This window comes from Pristiophorus japonicus, chromosome 27 (genome assembly GCF_044704955.1).
Source record: "Pristiophorus japonicus isolate sPriJap1 chromosome 27, sPriJap1.hap1, whole genome shotgun sequence".
NCBI lineage: Eukaryota > Metazoa > Chordata > Chondrichthyes > Pristiophoridae > Pristiophorus > Pristiophorus japonicus.
The window spans coordinates 6,561,488-6,588,650 of record NC_092003.1 but is presented as its reverse complement, the minus strand read 5'-3'; the positions used below and the strand labels follow the sequence as shown (position 1 = coordinate 6,588,650).

At 50.5% G+C, this 27,163-nt stretch overlaps 1 protein-coding gene across 2 annotated transcripts in view; it reads left to right on the top strand.

The window, feature by feature from the left end:
* Positions 1 to 27,163, top strand: part of sipa1 (signal-induced proliferation-associated 1) — a 49,247-nt gene that overhangs the window by 13,106 nt on the left and 8,978 nt on the right. For both annotated transcript variants that reach the window (XM_070868190.1, XM_070868191.1), the window contains exons 6-11: positions 637 to 794; positions 6,065 to 6,647; positions 15,745 to 16,019; positions 17,746 to 17,949; positions 20,198 to 20,318; positions 25,814 to 25,979. In XM_070868190.1, coding sequence (XP_070724291.1) covers positions 637 to 794; positions 6,065 to 6,647; positions 15,745 to 16,019; positions 17,746 to 17,949; positions 20,198 to 20,318; positions 25,814 to 25,979 — 1,507 coding nt within the window. The remainder of the gene's footprint in view (positions 1 to 636; positions 795 to 6,064; positions 6,648 to 15,744; positions 16,020 to 17,745; positions 17,950 to 20,197; positions 20,319 to 25,813; positions 25,980 to 27,163) is intronic.

Genomic DNA, 27,163 nt, shown 5'->3' with positions numbered 1-27,163 from the left:
CACGGGGTTAGATACAAAGTAAAGCTCCCTCTACACTGTCCCATCAAGCACTACCAGGGCAGGTACAGCACAGGTTAGATACAGAGTAAAGCTCCCTCTACACTGTCCCATCAAACACTCCCACAGGTTAGATGCAGACTAAAGCTCCCTCTACACTGTCCTATCAAACACTCCCAGGGCAGGTACAGCACGGGGTTAGACACAGAGTAAAGCTCCCTCTACACTGTCCCATTAAACACTCCCAGGGCAGGTACAGCACGGGGTTAGACACAGAGTAAAGCTCCCTCTACACTGTCCCATCAAACACTCCCAGGGCAGGTACAGCACGGGGTTAGATACAGAGTAAAGCTCCCTCTACACTGTCCCATTAAACACTCCCAGGGCAGTTCTCTATGAGTGTCTGCCCTGTCTGCACTCCAGGGCAGACACACAGTAAAGCTCGCTGTTCCAGAGCACCAGCTGATGCCACTGATATGTGACTCTACCGATCAGAGAAGGAAAAGTTTGCAATATGTTAAGGAATCGGAGTTGGAGGTTGAGTTGTCGTGAGTGTTCTGTGTCCTTTTCGGGTATGCAATTTGTGAGTGTGTGTAAACATTCACTCTCTTGTACTTGTTCCTTCTCTTGTGATTCTAGCTTCTACGAAAGCGTCACATCGGCAACGATATAGTCACGATCGTCTTCCAGGAGCCCGGAGCTGACCCGTTCACTCCGAAAACCATCCGATCTCACTTTCAGCATGTCTTCCTCGTGGTGCAAGTCCACAATCCCTGCACCCAGCAGGTCTCCTACAGGTAGGTACAGGTCTCCGACAGGTACATAGGTATAGGTCTCCTACAGGTACATAGGTACAGGTCTCCCTCAGGTAGGTACAGGTCTCCTGCAGGTACATAGATACAGGTCTCCTGCAGGTACATAGATACAGGTCTCCTACAGGTACATAGATACAGGTCTCCTACAGGTACATAGGTGCAGGTCTCCTACAGGTACATAGGTACAGGTCTCCTACAGGTACATAGATACAGGTCTCCTACAGGTACATAGGTACAGGTCTCCTACAGGTACATAGATACAGGTCTCCTAGAGGTACATAGGTGCAGGTCTCCCTCAGGTACATAGGTACAGGTCTCCTACAGGTACATAGATACAGGTCTCCTACAGGTACATAGATACAGGTCTCCTACAGGTACATAGGTACAGGTCTCCTACAGGTACATAGATACAGGTCTCCTACAGGTACATAGGTACAGGTCTCCTACAGGTACAAAGGTACAGGTCTCCTACAGGTACATAGATACAGGTCTCCTACAGGTACATAGGTACAGGTCTCCTACAGGTACATAGATACAGGTCTCCTAGAGGTACATAGGTGCAGGTCTCCTACAGGTACATAGGTACAGGTCTCCTACAGGTACATAGATACAGGTCTCCTACAGGTACATAGATACAGGTCTCCTACAGGTACATAGATACAGGTCTCCTACAGGTACATAGGTACAGGTCTCCTACAGGTACATAGATACAGGTCTCCTACAGGTACATAGGTACAGGTCTCCTACAGGTACAAAGGTACAGGTCTCCTACAGGTACAAAGGTACAGGTCTCCTACAGGTACATAGGTACAGGTCTCATACAGGTACATAGATACAGGTCTCCTGCAGGTACATAGGTTCAGGTCTCCTGCAGGTACATAGATACAGGTCTCCTACAGGTACATAGATACAGGTCTCCTGCAGGTACATAGATACAGGTCTCCTACAGGTACATAGATAGAGGTCTCCTACACGTACATAGGTACAGGTCTCCTGTAGGTACATAGGTACAGGTCTCCTGTAGGTACATAGATACAGGTCTCCTACAGGTACATAGATAGAGGTCTCTTGTAGGTACATAGGTACAGGTCTCCTACAGGTACATAGATAGAGGTCTCCTACAGGTACATAGATACAGGTCTCCTACAGGTACATAGAATCAGGTCTCCTACAGGTACATAGATACAGGTCTCCTAGAGGTACATAGATACAGGTCTCCTACAGGTACATAGAATCAGGTCTCCTACAGGTACATAGATAGAGGTCTCCTACAGGTACATAGAATCATGTCTCCCTCAGGTACATAGAATCAGGTCTCCTACAGGTACATAGGTACAGGTCTCCTGCACGTACATAGATACAGGTCTCCTGCAGGTACCTAGATACAGGTCACCTGCAGGTACATAGATACAGGTCTCCTGCAGGTACATAGATACAGGTCTCCTACAGGTACATAGATACAGGTCACCTGCAGGTACATAGATACAGGTCTCCTACAGGTACATAGATGCAGGTCACCTGCAGGTACATAGATACAGGTCTCCTGCAGTAAAATAGATACAGGTCTCCTACAGGTACATAGATACAGGTCTCCTACAGGTACATAGATACAGGTCTCCTTCAGGTACATAGATACAGGTCTCCTGTAGGTACATAGATACAGGTCTCCTGTAGGTACATAGATACAGGTCTCCTGCAGGTACATAGGTACAGGTCTCCCTCAGGTAGGTACAGGTCTCCCTCAGGTAGGTACAGGTCTCCTGTAGGTACATAGATACAGGTCTCCTGTAGGTACATAGATACAGGTCTCCTGCAGGTACATAGGTACAGGTCTCCCTCAGGTAGGTACAGGTCTCCTGCAGGTACATAGATACAGGTCTCCTGCACGTACATAGGTACAGATCTACTGCAGGTACATAGATACAGGTCTCCTGCAGGTACATAGATACAGGTCTCCTGCAGGTACATAGATACAGGTCTCCTGTAGGTACATAGATACAGGTCTCCTGCAGGTACATAGATACAGGTCTCCTGCAGGTACATAGGTACAGGTCTCCCTCAGGTAGGTACAGGTCTCCTGTAGGTACATAGATACAGGTCTCCTGCGGGTACATAGATACAGGTCTCCTGCAGGTACATAGGTACAGGTCTCCCTCAGGTAGGTACAGGTCTCCTGTAGGTACATAGATACAGGTCTCCTGTAGGTACATAGATACAGGTCTCCTGCAGGTACATAGATACAGGTCTCCTGCAGGTACATAGAATCAGGTCTCCTGCAGGTACATAGATACAGGTCTCCTGCAGGTACATAGATACAGGTCTCCTGCAGGTACATAGAATCAGGTCTCCTACAGGTACATAGGTACAGGTCTCCTGCACGTACATAGATACAGGTCTCCTGCAGGTACCTAGATACAGGTCACCTGCAGGTACATAGATACAGGTCTCCTGCAGGTACATAGATACAGGTCTCCTACAGGTACATAGATACAGGTCACCTGCAGGTACATAGATACAGGTCTCCTACAGGTACATAGATACAGGTCACCTGCAGGTACATAGATACAGGTCTCCTGCAGTAAAATAGATACAGGTCTCCTACAGGTACATAGATACAGGTCTCCTGTAGGTACATAGATACAGGTCTCCTGTAGGTACATAGATACAGGTCTCCTGCAGGTACATAGGTACAGGTCTCCCTCAGGTAGGTACAGGTCTCCCTCAGGTAGGTACAGGTCTCCTGTAGGTACATAGATACAGGTCTCCTGTAGGTACATAGATACAGGTCTCCTGCAGGTACATAGGTACAGGTCTCCCTCAGGTAGGTACAGGTCTCCTGCAGGTACATAGATACAGGTCTCCTGCACGTACATAGGTACAGGTCTACTGCAGGTACATAGATACAGGTCTCCTGCAGGTACATAGATACAGGTCTCCTGCAGGTACATAGATACAGGTCTCCTGTAGGTACATAGATACAGGTCTCCTGCAGGTACATAGATACAGGTCTCCTGCAGGTACATAGGTACAGGTCTCCCTCAGGTAGGTACAGGTCTCCTGTAGGTACATAGATACAGGTCTCCTGCAGGTACATAGATACAGGTCTCCTGCAGGTACATAGGTACAGGTCTCCCTCAGGTAGGTACAGGTCTCCTGTAGGTACATAGATACAGGTCTCCTGCAGGTACATAGATACAGGTCTCCTGCAGGTACATAGGTACAGGTCTCCCTCAGGTAGGTACAGGTCTCCTGTAGGTACATAGGTACAGGTCTCCCTCAGGTAGGTACAGGTTTCCTGTAGGTACATGGGTACAGGTCTGCTGTAGGTACATAGGTACAGGTCTCCTGCAGGTACATAGATACAGGTCTCCTGCAGGTACATAGATACAGGTCTCCTACAGGTACATAGGTACTGGTCTTCTACAGGTAGGCACAGGACTCCGACATGTACATAGATACAGGTCTCCTGCAGCTACCTAGGTACAGGTCTCCTGCAGGTACCTAGGTACAGGTCTCCTACAGGTACATAGGTACAGGTCTCCTACAGGTAGGTACAGGTCTCCTACAGGTACATGTATATGATTCCCGGGATGGCAGGACTGACATATGAAGAAAGACTGGATCGACTAGGCTTATATTCACTGGAATTTAGAAGAATGAGAGGGGATCTCATAGAAACATATAAAATTCTGACAGGATTGGCCAGGTTAGATGCAGGAAGTCCAGAACCAGCGGTCACAGTCTAAGGATAAGGGGGAAGCCATTCGGACCGAGAAGAGAAGAAACTATTTCACTCAGAGAATTGTGAACCTATGGAATTCTCTACTGCAGAGAGTTGTTGAGGACAGTTCGTTAGATATATTCAAAAGGGAGTTAGATGTGGCCCTTACGGCTAAAGGGATCAAGGGATATGGAGAGAAAGCAGGAATGGGGTACTGAATTCGCATGATCAGCCAGGATCATATTGAATGGTGGTGCAGGCTCGAAGGGCCGAATGGCCTGCTCCTCCACCTATTTTCTATGTTTCTGTTTCTATGTTTACAGATCTCCCACAGGTTCATACTATAGGCCTCCTACAGGTATGTAGGTCTGCTACAGATCCTTGCTCTTAAGAACACATGAACAGGGATGGCCAGGAAAAAACTCTCTGCTCCATCCAGCCTTTCCCGCACAATTGTGATCACAATACATCCACTCTCCATCCCACCCAAAACCGTGTGCTCCAATAGTAACCTGAGATCCTTGACACCTTCGACAGTGCAGCGCTCCCTCCGAACTGTACTGGGAGTGTCGGCCTAGGATATGGTCTCAAGCCTTGGAGTGGGGCTCGAACCCTCAGAGGACAGGGTGCCACCCACTGAGTAAAGTTGACGCTCCAAGAGGCTGGAAGGCTCTCCCATGGAGCGGACGAGGGGCTACTCAAAAACAGTGGAGCAGAGCTGGAAGAGTGCGAGCTGGGGTAGCGGGCCAGAGGAGGAGGAGGAGGTAGGACAGGTATTTGTAAATGTGTGAGGAAATTCCTTCTAATTCATACCCACCTTGGTTCACACGGAGTGTTGTTAAGATCTGGATCGCCTACATGAAAGGGTGGTGACAACATATTCCAAGGAATGTTCAAAAGACAATTGGACGTGTACTGGAAGAGGACTAATTTGCAGGGTTATGGGGGACAGCTCTTTCAAAGAGTCTACATCGGCACGATTGGCTGAATGGCCTCCTTCTGTGCTGTAAGATTCTACGATTCTTTCCCATAATCCAATGTCTTTAGAAATAAGTAAGTAGAAGGTTTACTGACAGAAGACTTCCAGAACTTTATTTCACCTTCGCCCCTGACTTGTGCGTTCTTTTTAATCTAGAAGGTTGTCGGTTCAAGTCCCAATCCAGAACTTGAGCCCATAATCCTGGCTGACACTCCCAGTGCCAGCATTGCCGGATGTGCCGGCTTTCGGATGAGACGTTGAGCCAAGGCTCCCGTTAGCCGTCTCAGGGTGGATGTTAAAGACCCCACTATTTCAAAGAAATGATGGGGAGCCCTGGCCAATCTTTATCCCTCAACCAACATCTAAAATAGATTATCTGGTCATTTATCGCAGTGCTTGTTTGTGGGAGCTTGCTGTGCTCAAATTGGCTGCCACGTTTCCTACATTACAACGGTGACTAACTTCAAAAAGTACCTCGTTGGTTGTAAAGCGCTTTGGGACATGCTGGGGTTGTGAATGACGTTGTTATAAATAGATTTTCTTTCTTTCCAGTGTTGCAGTCACCCGATCAAAGGACGTTCCTGAGTTTGGGCCCTTCTTCCAGAAGGGGGCAGAATTCCCCAAATCGGCCAACTTCCGGGAATTCCTGCTCGCCAAAGTGGTCAACGCCGAGAACGCGGCCGAGAAGTCGGAGAAGTTCCACGCCATGGCCACCAGGACGCGGCAGGAGTACCTCAAGGACCTAGCGGACAACTACGTCACCACCGCCACCGTGGACTCCTCCTCGTCCAAGTTGGCAGCCATCATCTCCCTGCCCACTAAGAAGAAGGACAAGCTGAAGGGGAACCGAGCCCCCGAGTTGCACAGCGCCGGCGCCCTGGTTTGGACCGTCACCGCCCGCCGCGTACATGCCCCTGAGGAAACCGACTGCATTCTGGGAATCTCCAATGAGTTTGTTGTGCTGCTTGACCAGAAGTTGCAGGTGGTAGTGTTGAATTGCTCCTGCAGGGATGTGATTGGTTGGACTTTGTCTCCGGGGACCATTATAATTTATTACGAGCGAGGCGAGTTCGTGGCGGTTAAGACTTTGGACAGCCAGCCAGATGACATCACCGAGATTGTCCACCGGCTGGAGGTAAGTGTGGGAAGAGACCGCGAGATGTGCACCACCACCACAATCACCACCAGCGTGCTGCCAAAAACATAAAATGGAGTCGCGCCGATGGGCTGTGAGGCTAGAAACCCTATGTATTTCCCCAGTCTCATCCTTCACATCGAACCCAACCAACCTAATGCAAGGCAACTCAACCCAGCTCAACTCAATCCAACCCCACATAACTCAATTCCCCTCGCCCAACCCAAGTCAACCCAGTTCAACCCAATCCAACTAAACCAACCCAACACAACTCAACCCAAATAAACCCAACCCAGCTCAACCCAACTCAACATATCACAACTCAAGCCAATTCCACTCAACCAGCTCAACCCAATCCAACTAAACCCAACCCAGCCCAATTCAACTCAACCCAGCTCAACTCAATCCAACCCAACTCCACCCTGCCCAACTCCACCCTGCCCAACCCCACCCAGCTCAACCCCAACCAGCTCAACCCCACCCAGCTCATCGCCACCCAGCTCGACCCGACCCAGCTCAACCCCACCCAGCTCAACCCCAACCAGCTCGACCCGACCCAGCTCAACCCCACCCAGCTCAACCCCAACCAGCTCAACCCCACCCAGCTCATCGCCACCCAGCTCGACCCGACCCAGCTCAACCCCACCCAGTTCAACCCCACCCAGCTCATCGCCACCCAGCTCATCGCCACCCAGCTCATCGCCACCCAGCTCAACCCCACCCAGCTCATCGCCACCCAGCTCAACCCCACCCAGCTCATCGCCACCCAGCGCAACCCCACCCAGCTCATCGCCACCCAGCTCAACCCCACCCAGCTCATCGCCACCCAGCTCAACCCCACCCAGCTCATCGCCACCCAGCTCAACCCCACCCAGCTCATCGCCACCCAGCTCAACCCCACCCAGCTCATCGCCACCCAGCTCATCGCCACCCAGCTCAACCCCACCCAGCTCATCGCCACCCAGCTCATCGCCACCCAGCTCAACCCCACCCAGCTCATCGCCACCCAGCTCATCGCCACCCAGCTCATCGCCACCCAGCTCAACCCCACCCAGCTCATCGCCACCCAGCTCATCGCCACCCAGCTCAACCCCACCCAGCTCATCGCCACCCAGCTCATCGCCACCCAGCTCAACCCCACCCAGCTCATCGCCACCCAGCTCATCGCCACCCAGCTCATCGCCACCCAGCTCAACCCCACCCAGTTCATCGGCACCCTACCCATCGCCACCCTGCCCAATCCCACCCAGCTCATCGCCACCCTGCCCAACCCCACCCAGCTCAACCCCACCCAGCTCAACCCCACCCTGCCCAACTTCACCCTGCCCAACCCATCCAACCCCACCTGCCCAACCCCACCCAGCTCAACTAAACCCAACCCAACTAAACCCAACCCAACTAAACCCAACCCATCCCAACTCAGCTCAACAAGAGCCAACCCAACTAGAGCCAACTCAACCTAACCCAGTTCACATCACTCAACCCAACCCAGCCCATCCCAACTCAACTCAACCCATCCCAACTCAACCCATCCCAACTCAACTCAACCCATCCCAACTCAACTCAACCCATCCCAACTCAACCCATCCCAACTCAACCCATCGCAACTCAACCCATCCCAACTCAACCCATCCCAACTCAACACAACCCAACTCAACTCGAGACCCAATTCAACTCCTCTAACTCAACTGAACGCAACTCAACTCAACCCAACCTAAGCCAGCTCAACGCACCCCAACCCAACACAAACCGACCCAACTCAACTCATCCTACCCCACCAAACTCAACCAAACCTCCCCCTCATGGACACCTCCTCCTCACTAACACTTCCACACCCACAGTTTAAAAAAAAATCAATGGCAACAGATGTCATGTGATGGTTGCTTGGAATTTGTCAATCATACCTTTCCGGTTATGACCTTTTTCCCCTTCTGCCGGAAATTCCAAACGCCACCAGGAAGAGGCTGGATTGGGACAAGTATCAGGAGGTTTACCTTGTAATAAGTTGAGTGACTGGGGGAAGTAAATGATTTCCAGCCGGCGTAACAGACTGCGAGGTCCAAGTGGCTTGTTTGGTAGCCAATTACTAGAATTTGGAGGCAAAATGCTAGATTTCATTTTTAAATGGCACATCTGGGTCTAGTAGCCGAGCACCAGCTCTGGTGGGCAGTTCAATCATAACCAAATGGGCTTCAGACGGTATCCCCTCAAAACCAGGTCCAAACCCCTTGAGCCAAGTTGGGTTGGGGTTTCCCGCAGCAGGTGGCAAGAACCATGAGTCTGTTTGCTAGAAAGTGATGTTGCATTACACAAAACTGACACCTCAGGCCAAAAATAAATCAGATCAAGGTTGTCTGCCTATGACACTTTGGTTGACACCCTCAAATTGACAGTTCAGGGAAAAGGACCGACTGGTGCTGAATTTCCAATCACCCAGTTCTGTTTGGACAATCTGTAGCGTCCAGCGCTGTGTTGCCGTGTCTGTCATGTCTCGTGCTTTGTTCGACAGCCATGTAATCCTTTACTGTACATGAAAGTATTTTTTATTCGGCTTCTTCAATGGCTCGGTTGGGAAGTCCATCAGCTGGTGCGACACTGAGCCACAGGTGCCAGCAAGGACCCAGTTTCAAACCCTGGTCTGTGCTGAGGTCCCTGATCTCCGCTGGGGCTGCGGTGGGGCTCGAATTGGCCTCGGCGCCCTTTGAGTTGAGGTGGGGTTGAAAGAGGAGTTGGGGGTTCCTGCTCCCGGTCGCTCTCCAGTGTCCCCTTGCTGGAAGGGGCCCATATGTGGATGCTGGATGAGGACGGGATTGGGCTGGGCTCAAAATGATCGGAGACTGGTGGGGCCAGGGAACCGCCAAACTGAAATGAAACCAGTGCCATTAGTTGCTGTCTCATAGAGTCAGTGAACCAACTGTGTTGTGAGAGTCGTCTTCCATCACGTCCTGTGTTACACAGGAGGTTTGGCAATACTTTTCATATATAAAAAGATTATTGTAATAACCTTTATGCAAACGTAGATGAATGGTAGTGGAATTTAGAAATTTAAGCATATATAAATTTAAATATATAACATATAGAAGATATGGAACAAGCCCTTCCTGTGTGGGAAGAGGGGATGTTATGTAACAAGGAAACAGGAAATTGTGTAACATGGGGACCAAGAAGTTATGCCAGAAAGGAAAGTGTTGGTTTGATGGTTTGATAATCAGTCTCAAAGCAGAACCAGAAACTGTACTGATGAGAATAGCTTTCCTAGGACCTTAAAAGATGTCTTAAAGAAAATAAGAATTAGGAGCAGGAGTTGGCCATTTGGCCCCTCAAGCCTGCTCCGCCATTCAATAAGATTATGGCTGATCTTAACTTATCCTCAACTCCACTTTCCTGCCCGCTCCCGATAACCCTTGACTCCCCTATAGTTTAAGAATCTGTCGATCTCAGCCTTGAATATATTCAATGACCCAGCCTCTATAGCTCTCTGGGGTAGAAAATTCCAAAGATTCACGACCCTCTGAGAGAAGAAATTCCTCCTCATTAAATGGGCGACCCCTTATTCTGAAACTATGCCCCCTAGTTTTAGATTCCCCCACGAGGGGAAACATCCTTTCTGCATCTACCCTGTCCAGCCCCCTCAGAATCTTATATATTTCAATAAGATCACATTCTTCTAAACTCAAATGAATACAGGCCCAACCTGAGCAACCTTTCCTCATAAGGCAACCCCTTCATCCCAGGAATCAACCTCGTGAACCTTCTCTGAACTGCCTCCAATGCAAGTATATCCCTCCTTAAATAAGATCAGGGAACTCCCTTGCACAAAGGGGCAGTGTTGGTGTCTTAAAGAGGCAGTGTCATGGGTCTAGACTTATTGCATCTCTGGGGTGCGCTAGGAGGCCCTGGAGGTGGCTCTAATCAAACGTCCCTCTGGCTCGAGAATGCTGCTTTTATATCTGTCGTAGATGTGTCCTTGTCTGACGAAGGGTCTCCGGCCTGAAACGTTAACTGTGTCTGTCTCCCACGGATGCTGCCTGGCCTGCTACGTGTTTCCAGCATTTGTTTCGGATTCGAGCAGTATTTTGCTATTGTCCTCATCCCAGGGTCTCTCACTAAGGGGCCCTCACCCCCCGGTCTCTCACTGAGGGGCCCTTGCCCCCAGGTCTCTGAGGGGTCCTCACCCCCAGGTCTCTGAGGGGTCCTCACCCCCAGGTTTCTCCCTGAGGGGCCCTCACCCTCGGATCTCTCCCTGAGGGGCCCTCACCCTCGGATCTCTCCCTGAGGGGCCCTCACCCTCGGGTTTCTCCCTGAGGGGCCCTCACCCTCGGGTCTCTCACTGAGGACCCCTCATCCTCGGGTCTCTCCCTGAGGGGCCCTCACCCTCGGATCTCTCACTGAGGGGCCCTCACCGCCAGGTTTCTCCCTGAGGGGCCCTCACCCTCGGATCTCTCACTGAGGGGCCCTCACCCCCAGGTTTCCCACTGAGGGGCGCTCACCCCCAGGTTTCCCACTGAGGGGCCCTCACCCTCGGGTCTCTCCCTGAGGGGCCCTCACCCTCAGGTTTCCCACTGAGGGCCCCTCACCCTCGGGTCTCTCACTGAGGGCCCCTCACCCTCGGGTCTCTCACTAAGGGACCCTCTCTCCCTGAGGGGTCCTCACCCCCAGAGATTCCTCAGAGAGTAATTCCTGCCATCTTTAGTGGGTGCGAGGTCTTTACTCAATAAGCAACCTTTATTTGCAACATTGTGACATAGAGGATGTTCCAGACCCCTTGCCTAGACGTCGACCCTGAATCCAAGCTTTTCCACCACTCCCAAGTTATGTGCCGACATCTGTTCCGCTACTTCCCCACCCCGGCAACTCACAACCTGCCCCGGAGATTAAGTGGAGTATTTTACTTAAAGTCGAAGGCAATGAGGTGAAGGGAACATTTTGCTGCCTTTTCCCTTCCTCGGACACCGATGGACTTGATGTGTATTCTCAGCACGTCCATGTGTTAATATTCTTAATTTGGATTACTAGCCAGTGTCCCGTGGCATTGCTCACGGTTGTGACGTTGACATCTGCTAACTTGGCATGTCACTTTATGGTGCCATTCTTCAAAAAAATGTAAGGTTATTTTTGCATCTGTAACAAAGTGTGACATCTGTGGATGGGGCAAATGTGCACTAGGCACAAGGCTGATGGGACATTGTACCATGCCAGCTGTGACGTAATATTCTGCTGCTGAAATGTAGGTGTGTTTCCCTTTAATGTTACAACACAGAATGTGTGTTAAGTAAACACTGGAGAACAGAGTCCTGGCTTAGTTTGTGAGAAGAGTAATTAGGAGCCTGCAGATATTGTGGCCCCCGGTATTTTCTTTTACTGGAGTACTTATGCCAGCTAATATGTCGCAAATGGCTGTTTTTGTGCTTTTTTCAGATACTAACGCTGATTACAGGTATAGGAATTTGTATTTGTTGGTCAGGTCTGACGCGGGAGAGCCTGTGGAAAGTTTTTAGAATAGTTTGAGTAAATTGGGAGATTTCAAAAACTGGCTCGATGGCACCATCTACTGGCCAGGCCCCGCAACTGCATCGTGACAAACAACTGTTTACCAACAACTTACATTCTATAGCGCCTTTAACGGAGTAAAACCACCCGAGAGGCTTCACAGGAGCATTATCAAACAAAATTTGATGCCTCACTCTCTCTCTTTATTCTCTTTCTCCATCCTATTTCTCTTTCTCTTCATCCTATTTCTCTTTCTCTCCATCCCCCGTCTCTCTCTCTCTCCATCCCTGGTCTCTCTCCCCGAGAGGCTTCACAGGAGTATTATCAAACAAAATTTGATGCCTCGTTCTCTCTCTCTCTCCTCTTTCTCTCTCTTCATTCTCTTTCTCCATCCTATTTCTCTTTCTCTCCATCCTATTTCTCTTTCTCTCCATCCCTGGTCTCTCTCTCTCTCTCCATCCCTGGTCTCTCTCTCTCTCTCCATCCCTGGTCTCTCTTTCTCTCTCTCTATCCCCGGTCTCTCTCTCTCCATCCCCGGTCTCTCTTTCTCTCTCCATCCCCGGTCTCTCTCTCTCTCTCTCTCCATCCCCCGTCTCTCTCTCTCTCTCCATCCCCGGTCTCTCTCTCGCTCTCTCTCCATCCCTGGTCTCTCTCACCGTTCCCTCTGCCAATCCGCATTCTGTCTCCATCCCCATTCTCTATTACATCTTGACTTTTATATTCTATGCCTCTTGCCTTAAAGCCCAGGATTGCATCATTGCTTTTTATGGCCTCATCCCCTTGAGGTGCTGCTTTTAATGTTTTGTGGAAAATGTACCACCTCACTTTTTTTCCCCATTCCTCCATCTTATCAACGTTCCTTCGGTATTATTTCCTTTGCCTTCTGTCGTGTAAAGCCAATTGCCTCACCACGTGAGTGTCGGTCATGGTGCTGGTTACGGTGGGGGTAGGGATAGCACTTTGATGGAACGTAACACCCTGTCCCTGTATCAAGCCAGGCTCTTCACACAGTGACGGTCCATAAAGGGGAATCCACGAAGTTGTGTTAAACCACGCTTGGAGTACTGTGCACAGTTCTGGTCTCCATTTCACAAAAAGGATGTACAGGCATTGGAGAAGGTGTAAAAAAGATTCACAAGGATGATACCAGAACTGAGAGCTTAAAACTTATAGAAAAGAAAAAGCTGAAGAGTAACCTGATATCGCTCTTTAAATTTGTGAAAGGGCTTGATAAGATAGACGTAGGGATGTTTCCAGTTGTGGCGGACCAGAACTATAAATATAAGATAGTCAGTAGTAAATCCAATAGGGAATTCAGGAGAAACTTCTTTACCCCGAGAGCGGTGAGAATGTGGAACTCACTGCCACTGGGAGTGGTTGAGGCGAATAGTATTGATGCATTTAAGGGGAAGCTGGATAAACACATGAGGGAGGAAGGAATCGTAGGTTATGCTGATGGGGGCGAGGTTAAGAGGGGTGGGAGGAGGCTTGTGTGGAGCGTAAACACCGGCACGTTCCAGTTGGGCCGAATGGCTGTAAATTCTATGTAATTCTTAAAGGGGAATTTCCGATTGAACAGGCGGTGAGGGGGAAGGGGACTAATGCTCAGAGATGACCCCCTGTTCAACGAGCAGAGGTCAGGCACTTCAACTGATGCCCCAGTTGCCGCCACCCCCGCACCGTGCGGATTCCGCTGTATGTGAGAAGGCGGGAAGGAATCAGAATGTCTTTAAAAGAGCAATAAAATATTATGCGTGGGCAATATCCCGCAGCATGCGGGCTACCCCTTTAATAGGTGGGAGTCGGGCTGAGACACCTTTCCTTTTATAGATTGGAATCCGAGAGTGACACCTTCCCTTTAATACGACGTCGTTTGGCAAGTCGCCTTCCCTTTAATAGGTGGGAATCCGGAAGAGTCACCTCCCCTTTAATATGCGGGGTGGGGGGGGGAGAGGATGTTTGGAGACCTCCATGCGGAGGGGACGCAAAGGAGAGAGGGACGCACTTTCCACTAACACCACAAACCTGTCGGTTGCCTTCCCCTTTAATTGTTTTCTGTGTGCCACGATAATAATACTAATACTGTGTGAACTACTTTACAGTTGTGCTTTGCTTGTTGAATGTCCACTCACTAGCCAGCCAGTTAAGGAGTTGAACATGTGAAGTTTGTGTGTAATTTAAAGTGACGGTGACCCGCTGACTCTGAATGTTGTCGGTGCGATATGCATCTCTGTAAAAAAAAAAACACTGGCTGAAAAATAAATAATAAACCGTGACTGTTGTATCCACCCTGTAGCTTGCCGTCTTTCTTTCTTTGTGTATTTCTCAGCATCGTTTCCCCTCTTCTCTGCTTTAATAACCCGCTCACTGTGACGCACCCTATGTCTGTCTGTATAGCTGGTACCTGGGACAGAATACTTGGTATTCTAACTCCCCCTTCCCCCCACCCCACCCCCCTCCCCCCTCCCCGCACTATCTCTCTCGCTGGGTCACGGTGGCATCTTTTTTCGGATGAGACGTTAAACCGAGGCCCCGTCTGCCCTCTCGGGTGGAGGTACAAAATCCACAATTTCGAAGAGCAGTAGGGGAGTTCTCCCGCCCCCCTCTCCACCAGTGTCCTGGGCCAGTATTTATACCTCCACCAAACATCACTTTTTCAACAACAAAAACAGATTATTGGGTCGTTTATCTGGCTGTTTGTGGGATCTTGTTGCGCACTTGAATTTCTGTCCGGCCAGAGGTGACAGGCCTAATGGAACAGGGCCCGAGGGTGATCCCAGACTTGTTACAGGCCTGTGCCTATAACCATTTAAAAGGGGCCGCTCTCCTCATTGAATGACGGAACAGGCTCGGGGGAGGGGGGGTCTGAATGGCCTCCTCCTGTTCCTTTGTTAAACTTTGACATGGAAGGATGACCAAATATCACGGGAACAGGAAGTGTCCACATACACACGAACTTTTTTAATAGGGAGATAGAAACACTCACGGGCCCTTATCTAAGGAGGTATAAACTTGCCTTCGAGGCGGTGCAACGAAGGTTCGCTAGACTGATCCCTGGGGGTGAGAGGGTTGTCCGATGAGGAGAGATCGAGTAAATTAGGCCTATACTCTCTGGGGTTTCGAAGAATGAGAGGTGATCGCATTGAAACATACAAGATTCTGAGGGAGACTGACAGGGTAGATGCAGGGAGGGTGTTTCCCCCGGGGCTGGGGAGTCTAGAACCAGGGGGTCACACAGTCTCAGGAAAAGGGGTTGGCCATTTAGGACTGAGGTGAGGAGGAATTTCTTCACTCAGAGGGTGGTGAATCTTTGGAATTCTCTGCCCCAGCGGGCTGTGGAGGCTCAGTCTCTGAGTATATTCAAGGCTGAGATCGATAGATTTTTGGACTCGAGGGGCATCCAGGGTATGGGGAAAGTGGAGTTGAGGTGGAAGATCTGCCATGTTCTCACTGAACCGTGGAGCAAGTGCGAGAGGCCGTATGGCCTACTCCTGCTCCTATTTTTTTACGTAGGTCACTCCTCAGTCTTCTCGTTTCTGGAGAACAGAGCCCCTGGGCTGTGCGGCAGTTTCCTGATGGTTGCCTCCATTGTGTGTTTTCAAAACAGGTCGTAACCACAGGGTGTGGGACCGAAGACCTCGTCCTCCGCAGGAACAGTGTCCATCACCTGGGCTTCCAAATCAACGGGGAAGGGATCGTAACCCAAGTGGAGAAGAACGGCTACGCTGAAATGATGGGCCTGAAGCTGTACAGCCGGCTGGTCAGGATCTGCGAGACTCCGGTGGTGATGCTGTCGTACAAGGAGAGGGCTGAGTTCCTGCGGAAGGCTGACCACGTGAAGATAACCGTCATCCCGCCCGACATGAAGGGCAAGCCGAGAATGTAGGCCTTTGCCGCGGGGGAGTGGGGATATGGGAGGGAGGGAGTGGGGTGGGGGGGCGGGGTGTTCTCGGTTTATGCCCACACTTGTTTTGACGGCCGGATCTGCGGCCTGTCATTGATGCTGGGAGACGCTCGCCAGCTGTGGCGAGAGGGGGCGAGGGAAGGGTTAAGGTTTTGGGCTGATGAGCTTCCATCGACCTGAAACGTTCACCCGACCCTCCCTGATCTCAGCTGAGAGGGGTAAGAAGGAGTAGGGCACTGGAGGGGGGTGGGGGAGGGGGCGGGGGAGGAGGGAGAACACTGGAGGTGGGGCAGGACATTGGGGGGGGGAAGAGGGCACTGGTCGGCAAGGCACCGGAAGCAGGGCAAGACACGGGCAAGGGGGGGGTCAGGGGGGTGCGGAGCACCAGAGGTGGAACAGGGCACTGGAGGGGGAGGGGCACTGGTGAGCAGAGCACCGGAGGGGGGGGGGGGGGGAGGGGCACTGGTGAGCGGAGCACCGGAGGGGGAGGCAGGGTGGGGAAACTTTGTGTATTCCTTTTTCAGTATTTGCAGTATTTTCCTTTTTGTGGCCTGTCAATGCATATTCGTTAAAGGGGACTGGGAGCTGTTAATAAATTCGTCAAATTTACAACTGTGAATGCAATATTCTCATTTATGTAACAGAGAATATAGTGAAGAAAATGTTGGCATTAATGGTGTACCTGCTCCCCCTCTCAGGGATCCTGATCTCTCTTCCCTTCCTTTCTTGCAGAGAAGTTGTATCCCCGGCCTATGTGGAGTTAGCTGCTCTCTGCCAGGGTAACAGCAGAAGGGGGCCTTATAATTACCCTCATTAGGTGTTGGGCTAGAGAGGGGACAATCAGCCAGGATTCCTGGTTACTGCTGAGGGAGTGTTGCACTGTTGGAGGTACCCTCTTTTGGATGAGACGTTAAACCAAGGCCCCCTGTCTGCCTTCTCAAGTGGACGTAAAAGATTCCACAGCACTATTTTGAAGAAGAGCAAGGGAGTTCTCACCGTTGTCCTGGGCCCGATATTAATCCCTCAACAACACCACTTTTAAAAGAAAAAGAGCGATCTGGTCATTATAAGAAATCGAAGCAAGAGTAGACCATTCGGCCCCTTGAGCTTGCTCCGCCATTTAATGAGATCGTGGGTGATCTTCGACCTCAACTCCACTTTCCTGCACTATCCCCATATCCCTTGATATCCAAAAATATATTGATCTCTGTCTTGAATATACTCAAAGACTAAGCCTCCACAGCCCTCTGGGGCAGAGATTCACCCCCCTCTGAGTGAAGAAGTTTCTCCTCATCTCCGTCCTAAATGGCCGAGCCCTTATCCTGAGACTGTGTGACCCCTGGTTCTAGACTCCCCAGCCCCGGGGGGAAACACCCTCCCTGCATCTACCCTGTCAAGCCCCTGTAAGAATTGTGTACGTTTCAATGAGATCACCTCTCATTCTTCTAAACTCCAGAGAATATCGGCCTAGTCTGCTCAATCTCTCCTCATAGGACAATCCCCCCCCCCGTCCCAGGAATCAGTCTGGTGAACCTTCGTTGCACTCCCTCAAATATTGCATTGCTGTTTGTGCGATCTTGCGTAATTGGTGGCCGCGGTTTCCCTACGTCACAGCAGCGAGAGAAAAAAGTACGTAATTTGCTGTGAGGCGCTTTGGGACGTACTGAGGCGCCATACCAACACAAGTTCTTTCTGTTTTCAAAGGAGTTTCTCCGAGCTGTACAGAAAGTCGATCGAGGAGACGGAGCGGAAGTGCGACAGAGTGATGGACACGGGGCTGAGGTCGCCCTGTCTGCCCCTGATGAGGATGTCCTCGCTCCAGGAGATTCGCAGCGCCAGTCCGCAAGGGGACCAGTCCCCCGTCATGCACAGCGGCTCCCTGGAGAAGGCAGCCAAACAAAGCCAGAGGTAGTTATGAACGAGTCGCTTCGTGAATGAACGCGAGGAACCGCGGAGGTCCAAAGAGATGTGGGGGCTGCGTACAGAGGTCGCTAAAATGTAGTGGTCAGATACAAACAATAATCAGAAAGGCGAATGGAATGTTGGCCTTTAGAAACGATTTTGAACGGAGGGTTAGGGGGAGCGGGCGGGGAAGTGGAACTGAGCCCAAGATCAGATCAGCCATGATCTTATTGAATGGCGGAGCAGGCTCGAGGGGCAATATGGCCGCCTCCTGCTCCTGTTTCTTATAACGAGAGGGCTAGAATATAAAAAGGGAGGAAGTTTTGCTACAGCTATACAAAGCCCTGGTTGGACCACATCTGAAGAACTGTATACAGTTCTGGACAATGCACCTTAGAAAGGATATATTGGCCTTAGGAGGAGTGCAGCACAGATTCGTCAGTGTTACCAGGACTCCAAGGGTTAGGTTACGAGAAAAGATGACTTTAACTAGGCTTATGTTCCCTGGTATATAGAAGATTAAGGGATGATTTGATTGAGGTTTTGAGGAGTTTGAAAGGAATTGTTAGGGTAGAGAGAGAAACTTTTTCCGCTGGTGAGGGGGAGTCTCGGACAAGGGGCATAACCTTAAACTCAGAGCCAGGCCATTCAGGAGCGAAGTTGGGAAACACTTTGTCAGGCAAAGGGTAGTAGAGGTATGGAACTCTCCCGCTAAAAGCGGTAGATGCGCGCTCAATTAATAATTTTATATCTGAGATTAATACATTTTTGCTAGACAAGGGTATTGAAGGATATGAAGCCAAGGCAGGTAAATAGAGTTAAGATACAGATAAGCTATGATCTTAGTGAATGGTAGAACAGGCTCGAGGAGCTGAATGGCCTCCTCCTGTTCCTATGAATGAATGAATGAGTGAAAGAAATTTGACACCAAGCCACATCAGGAGATAGTAGGATAGGTGACCAAAAGCTTGGTCAAAGAGGTAGGTTTTAAGGAGCATCTTAAAGGAGGAAAGAGGGATGAAGAGGTTTAAGGGAGGGAATTCCAGAGCTTGGGGCCCAGGCAGTTGAAGGCACGGCCGCCAATGATGGAGTAAAGAAAACCAGGGATGCTCAAGAGGCCAGAATTGGAGGAGCGCAGAGATCTCGGAGGGTTGTAGGGCTGGAGGGGGTTAAAGAGATAGGGAGGGTTGTAGGGCTGGAGGGGGTTAAAGAGATAGGGAGGGGTGTAGGGGCTGGAGGAGGTTACAGAGGTAGGGAGGGGTGTAAGGGCTGGAGGGGGTTACAGAGATAGGGAGGGGTGTAGGGCTGGAGGAGGTTACAGAGATAGGGAGGGGTGTAGGGCTGGAGGAGATTACAGAGATAGGGAGGGGTGTAGGGGCTGGAGGAGGTTACAGAGATAGGGAGGGGTGTAGGGGCTGGAGGAGGTTACAGAGATAGGGAGGGCTGTAGGGCTGGAGGAGGTTACAGAGATAGGGAGGGTTGTAGGGGCTGGAGGAGGTTACAGAGATAGGGAGGGGTGTAGGGGCTGGAGGAGGTTACAGAGATAGGGAGGGGTGTAAGGGCTGGAGGGGGTTACAGAGATAGGGAGGGGTGTAGGGCTGGAGGAGGTTACAGAGATAGGGAGGGGTGTAGGGCTGGAGGAGATTACAGAGATAGGGAGGGGTGTAGGGGCTGGAGGAGGTTACAGAGATAGGGAGGGGTGTAGGGGCTGGAGGAGGTTACAGAGATAGGGAGGGTTGTAGGGCTGGAGGAGGTTACAGAGATAGGGAGGGTTGTAGGGCTGGAGGAGGTTACAGAGATAGGGAGGGGTGTAGGGGCTGGAGGAGGTTACAGAGATAGGGAGGATTGTAGGGCTGGAGGAGGTTACAGAGATAGGGAGGGAGGTGGAGCCTTGGAGGGATTTGAAAACGATGAGAATTTTAAAAGCGTGAGGCGTTGCTGGACTGGGAGCCAATATAGGTCAGCAAGCATGGCGAGGGGGATGATGGGTGAACGAGACTTCACGCCATTTAGGACACGTGGCAGCAGAGTTTTGGATCAACTGAAGTTTACGGAGGATGCAAGGTGGGAGGCCAGCCAGGAGAGCATTGGAATAGTCGAGTCTAGCGGTAACAAAGGCGCGAATGAGGGTTTCAGCAGCAGATGAGCTGAGGCAGGGGTCGGAGCATATCGAATCTTCCAGTGCATCTGATTTGAGAACGTTTTTTGAACCCTGCAACACCTGGCTGATGGCCGAACTTGCTGTGCATTTCAGGAACGAGGGCGTCCCCTGCTTCAGCATCCTAAAGACATCGCCCCCTGACCTCATCTTGGCTGCCAACTCTCAGCAGCTGCTGCCTTCTGAAAGGCTGGACCCAGATCCAGGCAACGCCCAGGTCAGTAGCCCAGCTAAACTGAAAGCGGAGTTCTCGCCCTGTGACGTACAGGGGGATTTTCAGGCTCTGATTTCGGACGGTTTTCAAAGTAGCTAGAGTTAAGATGGAAGTTGGCGTGCTCTTTATTTCCCACTTCCCCCCCCCCCCTCCTCCTCCCCCCAATGTCCAGGATCGCAGGCCGTCTGAATGGAAGCCCCAGTAACCTTTGAACCCAAGCTAATGAGACGATTGGCCCCTTTGAAGGGCAGTAGGTCATTTATACGGTAACACCAGCTGCCAATCAGGCGAAGTTATGGTTTCGATGGCTGGCGGGTACCCCCAAAAAAACGAGACTATGTGCGGATTGGCAGCCTGTGGAATAGTCGAATTTAATTTCTCTGATTGCGGAACCGTCAAAGGGAATGTTTGGACGAAGATGGTGCTGTAGGACCTAGACATTAATACCGAGCCTCGCGAGGGGTGATACTCCCAAGTGTTTGTCTGTTGACGTCAACGTGAAAGAATTCCTATGGTACTAGTCTCAGTGCAGGTTGCTCTTGTCTTTGGTACTGACTGGGGATTTGAACACCGCGGGCGCACTGAAAATTTGCCTCGTGCATGTACAACTTTGCATCGTGAAGGTCGACAAGAAACTGTTTGATCCCAAATGCCCCCCCGTCGTTTTATCAAGCTGTGTAAGAAGTATGTTCTAACGAGGGTAACCGTGACCCCTTTTTGTGGACTGATTCTATTTTTTATTGGTTTTCAGTATTGTACTCAGTATCTTGCTGTGTTCCACTACTTCTGTATATTACTCAGCCTGTAAATAAATCTGAATATTAGTTTTAGCCTGTACCCATTGATTTGACAGTGTGGTATTTTTTGGGCCTTTCAAAGGAGGCAGGAGAGGGACGCGGGCTTCCCATATTATTTTGGGGGGAAGTTACGTGTTAATCCTGCCCGTGGCACATTTAAGGCAGAGGTTATGGATTGTAGGTACTGCCTTTTCCTAAGAGAAAAATGTCTGCCCCCCCGCCCAGTTAACATTTTCTACAAAACAGCCCAGTCAATAACGATTTAATATGATTTGACCAGGGACTCAAGCTCACTGTTGGAGGAAAACATTTCAATCGGAGAATCTAACCTGGATGGGAGGGGGCAGGAACCTCTATTCATTAGAAAAACAATGTATTACAAGGAGGCCCGCTGATCTTACTTGCGCCAGAGGTGGTGTTGCAGCTGACCGCGGCCTGTTATTACAAACACTAAAAGACACACAGTGGTAGGATTTCCGGATGGGTTCTCCCAGTCTCCCGCTGTACGTTCCAGGAGTAAATATATAAATGGGAGACGCGGAAAACCGGATAATACGACTGATTAAGGGGGAAGAAATCTGAACAATTCCTCTCTGATCCTCCTCCGCTCCCTAGCTGAGTGAAACTCGTCCGGGAAGTCACGTTGCTTCAAGTCTTGTGTTACTTGTTTGTACGACACCTTCTCCGTCCCAGCCAGAAACCGGCCTGGCTCCCTCTGGAAGGTGTACGGTGAATCAGCACTCACCGCACACGCCAGGAACGTGTTCCAAAAAGTCTCCTGTTCTCTGGCGGGAAGACGAAGCACCCAAAACTAGTTTGGCCCTTGCGCAACTTATAAAACGGATCCCTGCTCCTCCCCCGACCTCTCTCATAGAATCATCGAATTGTACAGCACAGAAGCAAGCCATTCGGCCCATCATGCCTGTGCTGGTTCTCTGAAAGAGCTATCCAATTAGTCCCACTCTCGCCCCTGCTCTTTCCCCATAGCACTGCCAATATTTTTCCTCTTCAAGTATTGTCCAATTCCCTTTTGAAGGTTACTATTGAATCTGCTTCCACTGCCCTTTCAGGCAGCGTATCCCGATGATAACTTTCTAATTGATTTGTCAATGTGAACGCAATCCTAGACCCTTCATTATTTTACAGACCTCAATGAAATAGTCCAGGTCTACGATTTCCGAAAGTAAATAGACCTAGCTTAAAAAGATGATCTGGGTACAAAGGATGTTTTAAACGACGAATCAATCTTGGTGCTCTTTTCTTAACCCTTTCCAACATCTCCGTATCACCTATGATGAGGGCATCTAACCTGGTGACAGTACTCTTAACCGAAGACTAACCAAGGTCCGGCAACACCTCGATTTTAAAATTCACATCCTTGATTTCAAATCCCTCCATGTCCTCACCCTTGCCCCCACAACCCCCCCCCCCCAGATCTCTGTAACCTCGTCCAGCCCCACAACCCTCCCGAGATCTCTGCGTTTCCTCAATTCTGGCCACTTGTGCATCCTCCCCTCGGACTTCGCCCCACTGTCCAGCTGTCTGGGCCGTAAGCTGTGGAATTTCCTACCTAAACCTCTATGACTCTCTACCTCTCTCTCCTCCTTTAAGACGCTCCTTAAAACCTACCTCTTAGACCAAGCTTTTGGTTGCCTGTCCTAATATCTCTTTATGTGGCTCGGTGTCAAATCTTTGTTTGATCACGCTCCTGTGAAGCGCCTTGGATCGTTTTACCACGTTAACGGCGCTATATTAATGCAAGTGTTGTGTGTCTAAAGGACAAATGGTAGGTTTCGTTTATAACATGTTATATGTGTGACATTCAAAATTTTAAACCATGTCAAATTTCAAAGTAGAATATTTATCATTTAGAACTGGCTGCCTTTTGTTTTGTATTTGGTGCTACTGAAAACTTGAAGCCCCTTCACATAAACAGATGGCAACATTTGGAAGGGACTGTACCATCCTTCACGTTTGGAGGGAAGTCCAGAATAAAAGTCTTCACTTTTAAACCATTTTACCATGAAAGGTTCTGCTTAAACGTGCTAATTACTGCCGTGGAGGTATTTGCTAAATAAAGAACGAGGCAAAGGATGAAAGTACAGTTTTAAACATGTTTTGGCCTTCACTGTAAAAGTCACACCAATAAAAGATGGAGACGAAAGAACTGTCCTATCATATTATAGCTGGAAACTGCTTTATCTAAGTGCAGTATTTGTTTAATTCTCCACCGGCAATGGGCAAGGAAAACACTGTTTATTTATTTTACAGGAAATCCATAAGAAAAAACTTACTTCACTCTCTCCGGCAAGATCTTATCCCAACTTCTTTCCATCCTTTCAGTGGAGATATGCAGCCCTCCCACACTTAAAGATCCACGAACCTCTCACTCCCCCACTGCAACATAATATCTCACAGCGATCTGCTAGTATTCTCTAGGGACGCAGTGTATGCGCAGTTCTGGTCTCCGATACTGCGTACAGTTCTGGGCGCCATACTGTACAAAGGATATGGAGGTGATGGAGGAAGAGCAAAAAAAATTCACAAGGATGATACTCGAACTGCGAGGTTTGAACTATCAGGAAAAGCTGAACAGGCTGGGGCTCTGTTCTCCAGGAAAGAGACGGCTGAGGGGGCGACCTGTTCGAGGTCTTTAAGATTATGAAAAGGTTCGATAGGGTAGAGATAGAGAGGACGTTTCCCCTTGTGGGGGAGACCCGAACTCGGGGCCATCAATATCAGACTGATAAACCCAATGGGGAATTCAGGAGAAACTTCTTTACCCAGAGAGTGGTGAGAATGTGGAACTCGCTGCCACAGGGAGGGGTTGAGGTGAATAGTATCGATGTATTTAAGGGGAAGCTGGATAAACACATGAGGGAGAAAGAATATGCTGATAGGGTGAGATGAAGAGGGGTGGGAGGGGGCTGGTGTGGAGCATAAATACCGGCACGGAGCGATTGGGCTGAATGGCCTGTCTCTGTGTTGTAGACTCTATGTAATTCTACATGTGAAAAACAGGTAAAACACTCCTGTGTGTCTATATATAATATATATATATATTGCATTGTGTTATTGGCATATAGCATTCCTGTATGTCCTATATATAATATTTATATATCATATATATAAATATTATATATGTCAATATATTAATATATATAAATAGAATATTTATATATATAATATTGCACTGTGTGTTATTGGGGTAGAATGATGTGTGTATATGTAACCTCACCTCACCACCTTTTTACCCCATCCTTCAATCCTATCTCCCTTCCGGACACACATTCAATTGTCTTTTGACCCCACTCATACTGTGCCCATCAATGTCCTTCCCCAATACCTTATTACTGATTTGAGTTACCTTTTCCCACTCAAACGTTCCTCCTAACCGTCTGTTGACTCAAAACCTCCTCAGCGTGTCCCTCATGGTGCCCGTTTGGCTCTGTTGGTCTCGCTCCTCTCTCTGACCCAGAAGGTGGTGGGTTCGATTGCCACACCAAGACTTGAACCCATAATCCAGACTGACACTCCCGAGTGCCAGTGCTGAGGGAGTGCCGCACTGTCGGAGGTGCAGTGCTGAGGGAGCGCCGCTGTCGGAGGGGCAGTACTAAGGGAGTGCCGCACTGTCGGAGGGGCAGTAGAGGGAGCGCCGCACTGTCGGAGGGTCAGTACTGAGGGAGCACCGCACTGTCGGAGGGGCAGTACTGAGGGAGCGCCGCACTGTCGGAGGGGCAGTACTGAGGGGGTGTCGGAGAGGTGGTACTAAGGAAGCGCGCACTGTCGGAGGGACGGTTCTGAGGGAGCGCCGCACTGTCGGAGGGGCGGTGCTGAGGGAGCGCCGCATTGTCGGAGAGGCGGTGCTGAGGGAGCGCCGCATTGTCGGAGGGGTGGTGCTGAGGGAGGGGCGGTACTGAGGGAGCGCCTCACTGTCAGAGGGGCGGTACTGAAGGAACGCCACACTGTCGGAGGGGTAGTGCTGAGGGAGCGCCGCACTGTCAGAGGGGCGGTACTGAAGGAGTGCCGCACTGTCGGAGGGGTAGTGCTGAGGGAGTGCCGCACTGTCGGAGGGGCAGTACTGAGGGAGTGCCGCACTGTCGGAAGGACAGTACTGAGAGAGCACCGCACTGTCGGAGGGGCAGTACTGAGAGAGCGCCGCACTGTCGGAGGGGCAGTACTGAGGGAGTGCCGCACTGTCGGAGGGACAGTACTGAGAGAGCGCCGCACTGTCGGGGGGGCAGTACTGAGAGAGCACCGCACTGTCGGAGGGACAGTACTGAAGGAGTGCTGCACTGTCAGAGGTGCCATCTTTCGGACGAGATATGAAACTGAGGCCTCCCCACCCGCCCCGTCTATCTAATCGAGTGGGTGCTAAAGATCCCACGACCACTGCTGGAAGAAGCGCAAGGGAGTTCTTGTCATGTCCTTGGGCCAACATTCCTGCCTTCAACCAACACCCAAAAAAAGCAGATTAACCTCCCATCGATCCCATTGTGTGACACCGATGGTGCAAAATGGCGGTTGCATTTGCCTAGGCAACACTTCTAAAGTAATGTGTTGTGCGTGACGTCTTGTTAAGGTAGTGTATAAATGTAAGTATTTCATTACGACAAATCCAAGAACAATTTCAGTTCCGCAACCGGAAGACCCTCAGGGTCGTGTCACTGATAGCTGTACGTGTTTCTGCTTCTGTTCTAGGACGCTGCTCTCCAAAGCTTTTTCTCTGGGACTACCTCTGAGGAGATTTGCTCCAGCTCGGATCTGGGCCTCTGGGACCAGCAACAGGCCCTCCTGAGCGATACCTCGTCGGGCCGTTCACCCACCGGTGCCAACCAAAGCCTGCCACCTGACCTCCGGCTGCACGGTAAAGTTAACCGGCTGCGACGTCAGGGGCAAAGGGAAAGTGTAACCTCCTCCTCGCTTTCAGATCTAATCCACATTCGAATAAAGTCTGATGGTGGGGTGTGGGGAGAGGATGTGTGACAGAAACTATGTGCGATGCTTGCAGGAAAGAAAGACTTGCATTTATATAGCACCTTTCACCACCACCGGACGTCTCAAAACGCTTTGCAGCTTTTTTGCAGCGCAGTCACTGTTGTAATGTAGGAAACCCGGCAGCCAAATTGCGCACATCAAGCTCCCTCAAACAGCAATGTGATAATGACCCAGATCATCTGTTGTTATGTTGATTGAGGGATAAATATTGGCCCCAGGATACCGGGGATAACTCCCCCTGCTCTTCTTTGAAATAGTGGCCATGGGACCTTTTACGTCCACCTGAGAGAGCAGTCAGGGGCCTCGGTTTAATGTCTCATCCGACAGACGGCACCTCCGACAGTGCGGCGCTCCCTCAGCACTGCCCCTCCGACAGCGCAGTACGGCGCTCCCTCAGTACTGCCCCTCCGACAGCGCACCCTCAGTTCTGCCCCTCCAACAGTGCGGTGCTCCCTCAGCACTGCCCCTCCGACAGCGCGGCGCTCCCTCAGCACTGCCCCTCCGACAGCGCAGTACGGCGCTCCCTCAGTACTGCCCCTCCGACAGCGCACCCTCAGTTCTGCCCCTCCAACAGTGCGGTGCTCCCTCAGCACTGCCCCTCCGACAGCGCGGCGCTCCCTCAGCACTGCCCCTCCGACAGCGCAGTACGGCGCTCCCTCAGTACTGCCCCTCCGACAGCGCACCCTCAGTTCTGCCCCTCCGACAGTGCGACACTCCCTCAGTACTGCGCCTCCGACAGTGTGGCACTCCCTCAGTACTGCACTGGGAGCGTCGGCCTGGATTTTTGTGCTCAGGTCCCTGGAGTGGGACTTGAACCCACAATCTGCTGACTCAGAGGCGAGTGTGCTGCCCACTGAGCCACAGCTGGAAGTGCGAGCATCACTTTTAATACATTACTCGAAGAGCTCCCGTCCATTGCACCTGGTGAGTTGGAGATTTTTATTTAGCAGTGCTGGTGTTAGCGACACATTGGGACAGCAAGTAAGTGTGACTCTTGCAGGAAGTATGTGCTCAATGCTAGGCTTCTAATATTATATAGATTTGTCAACTTGA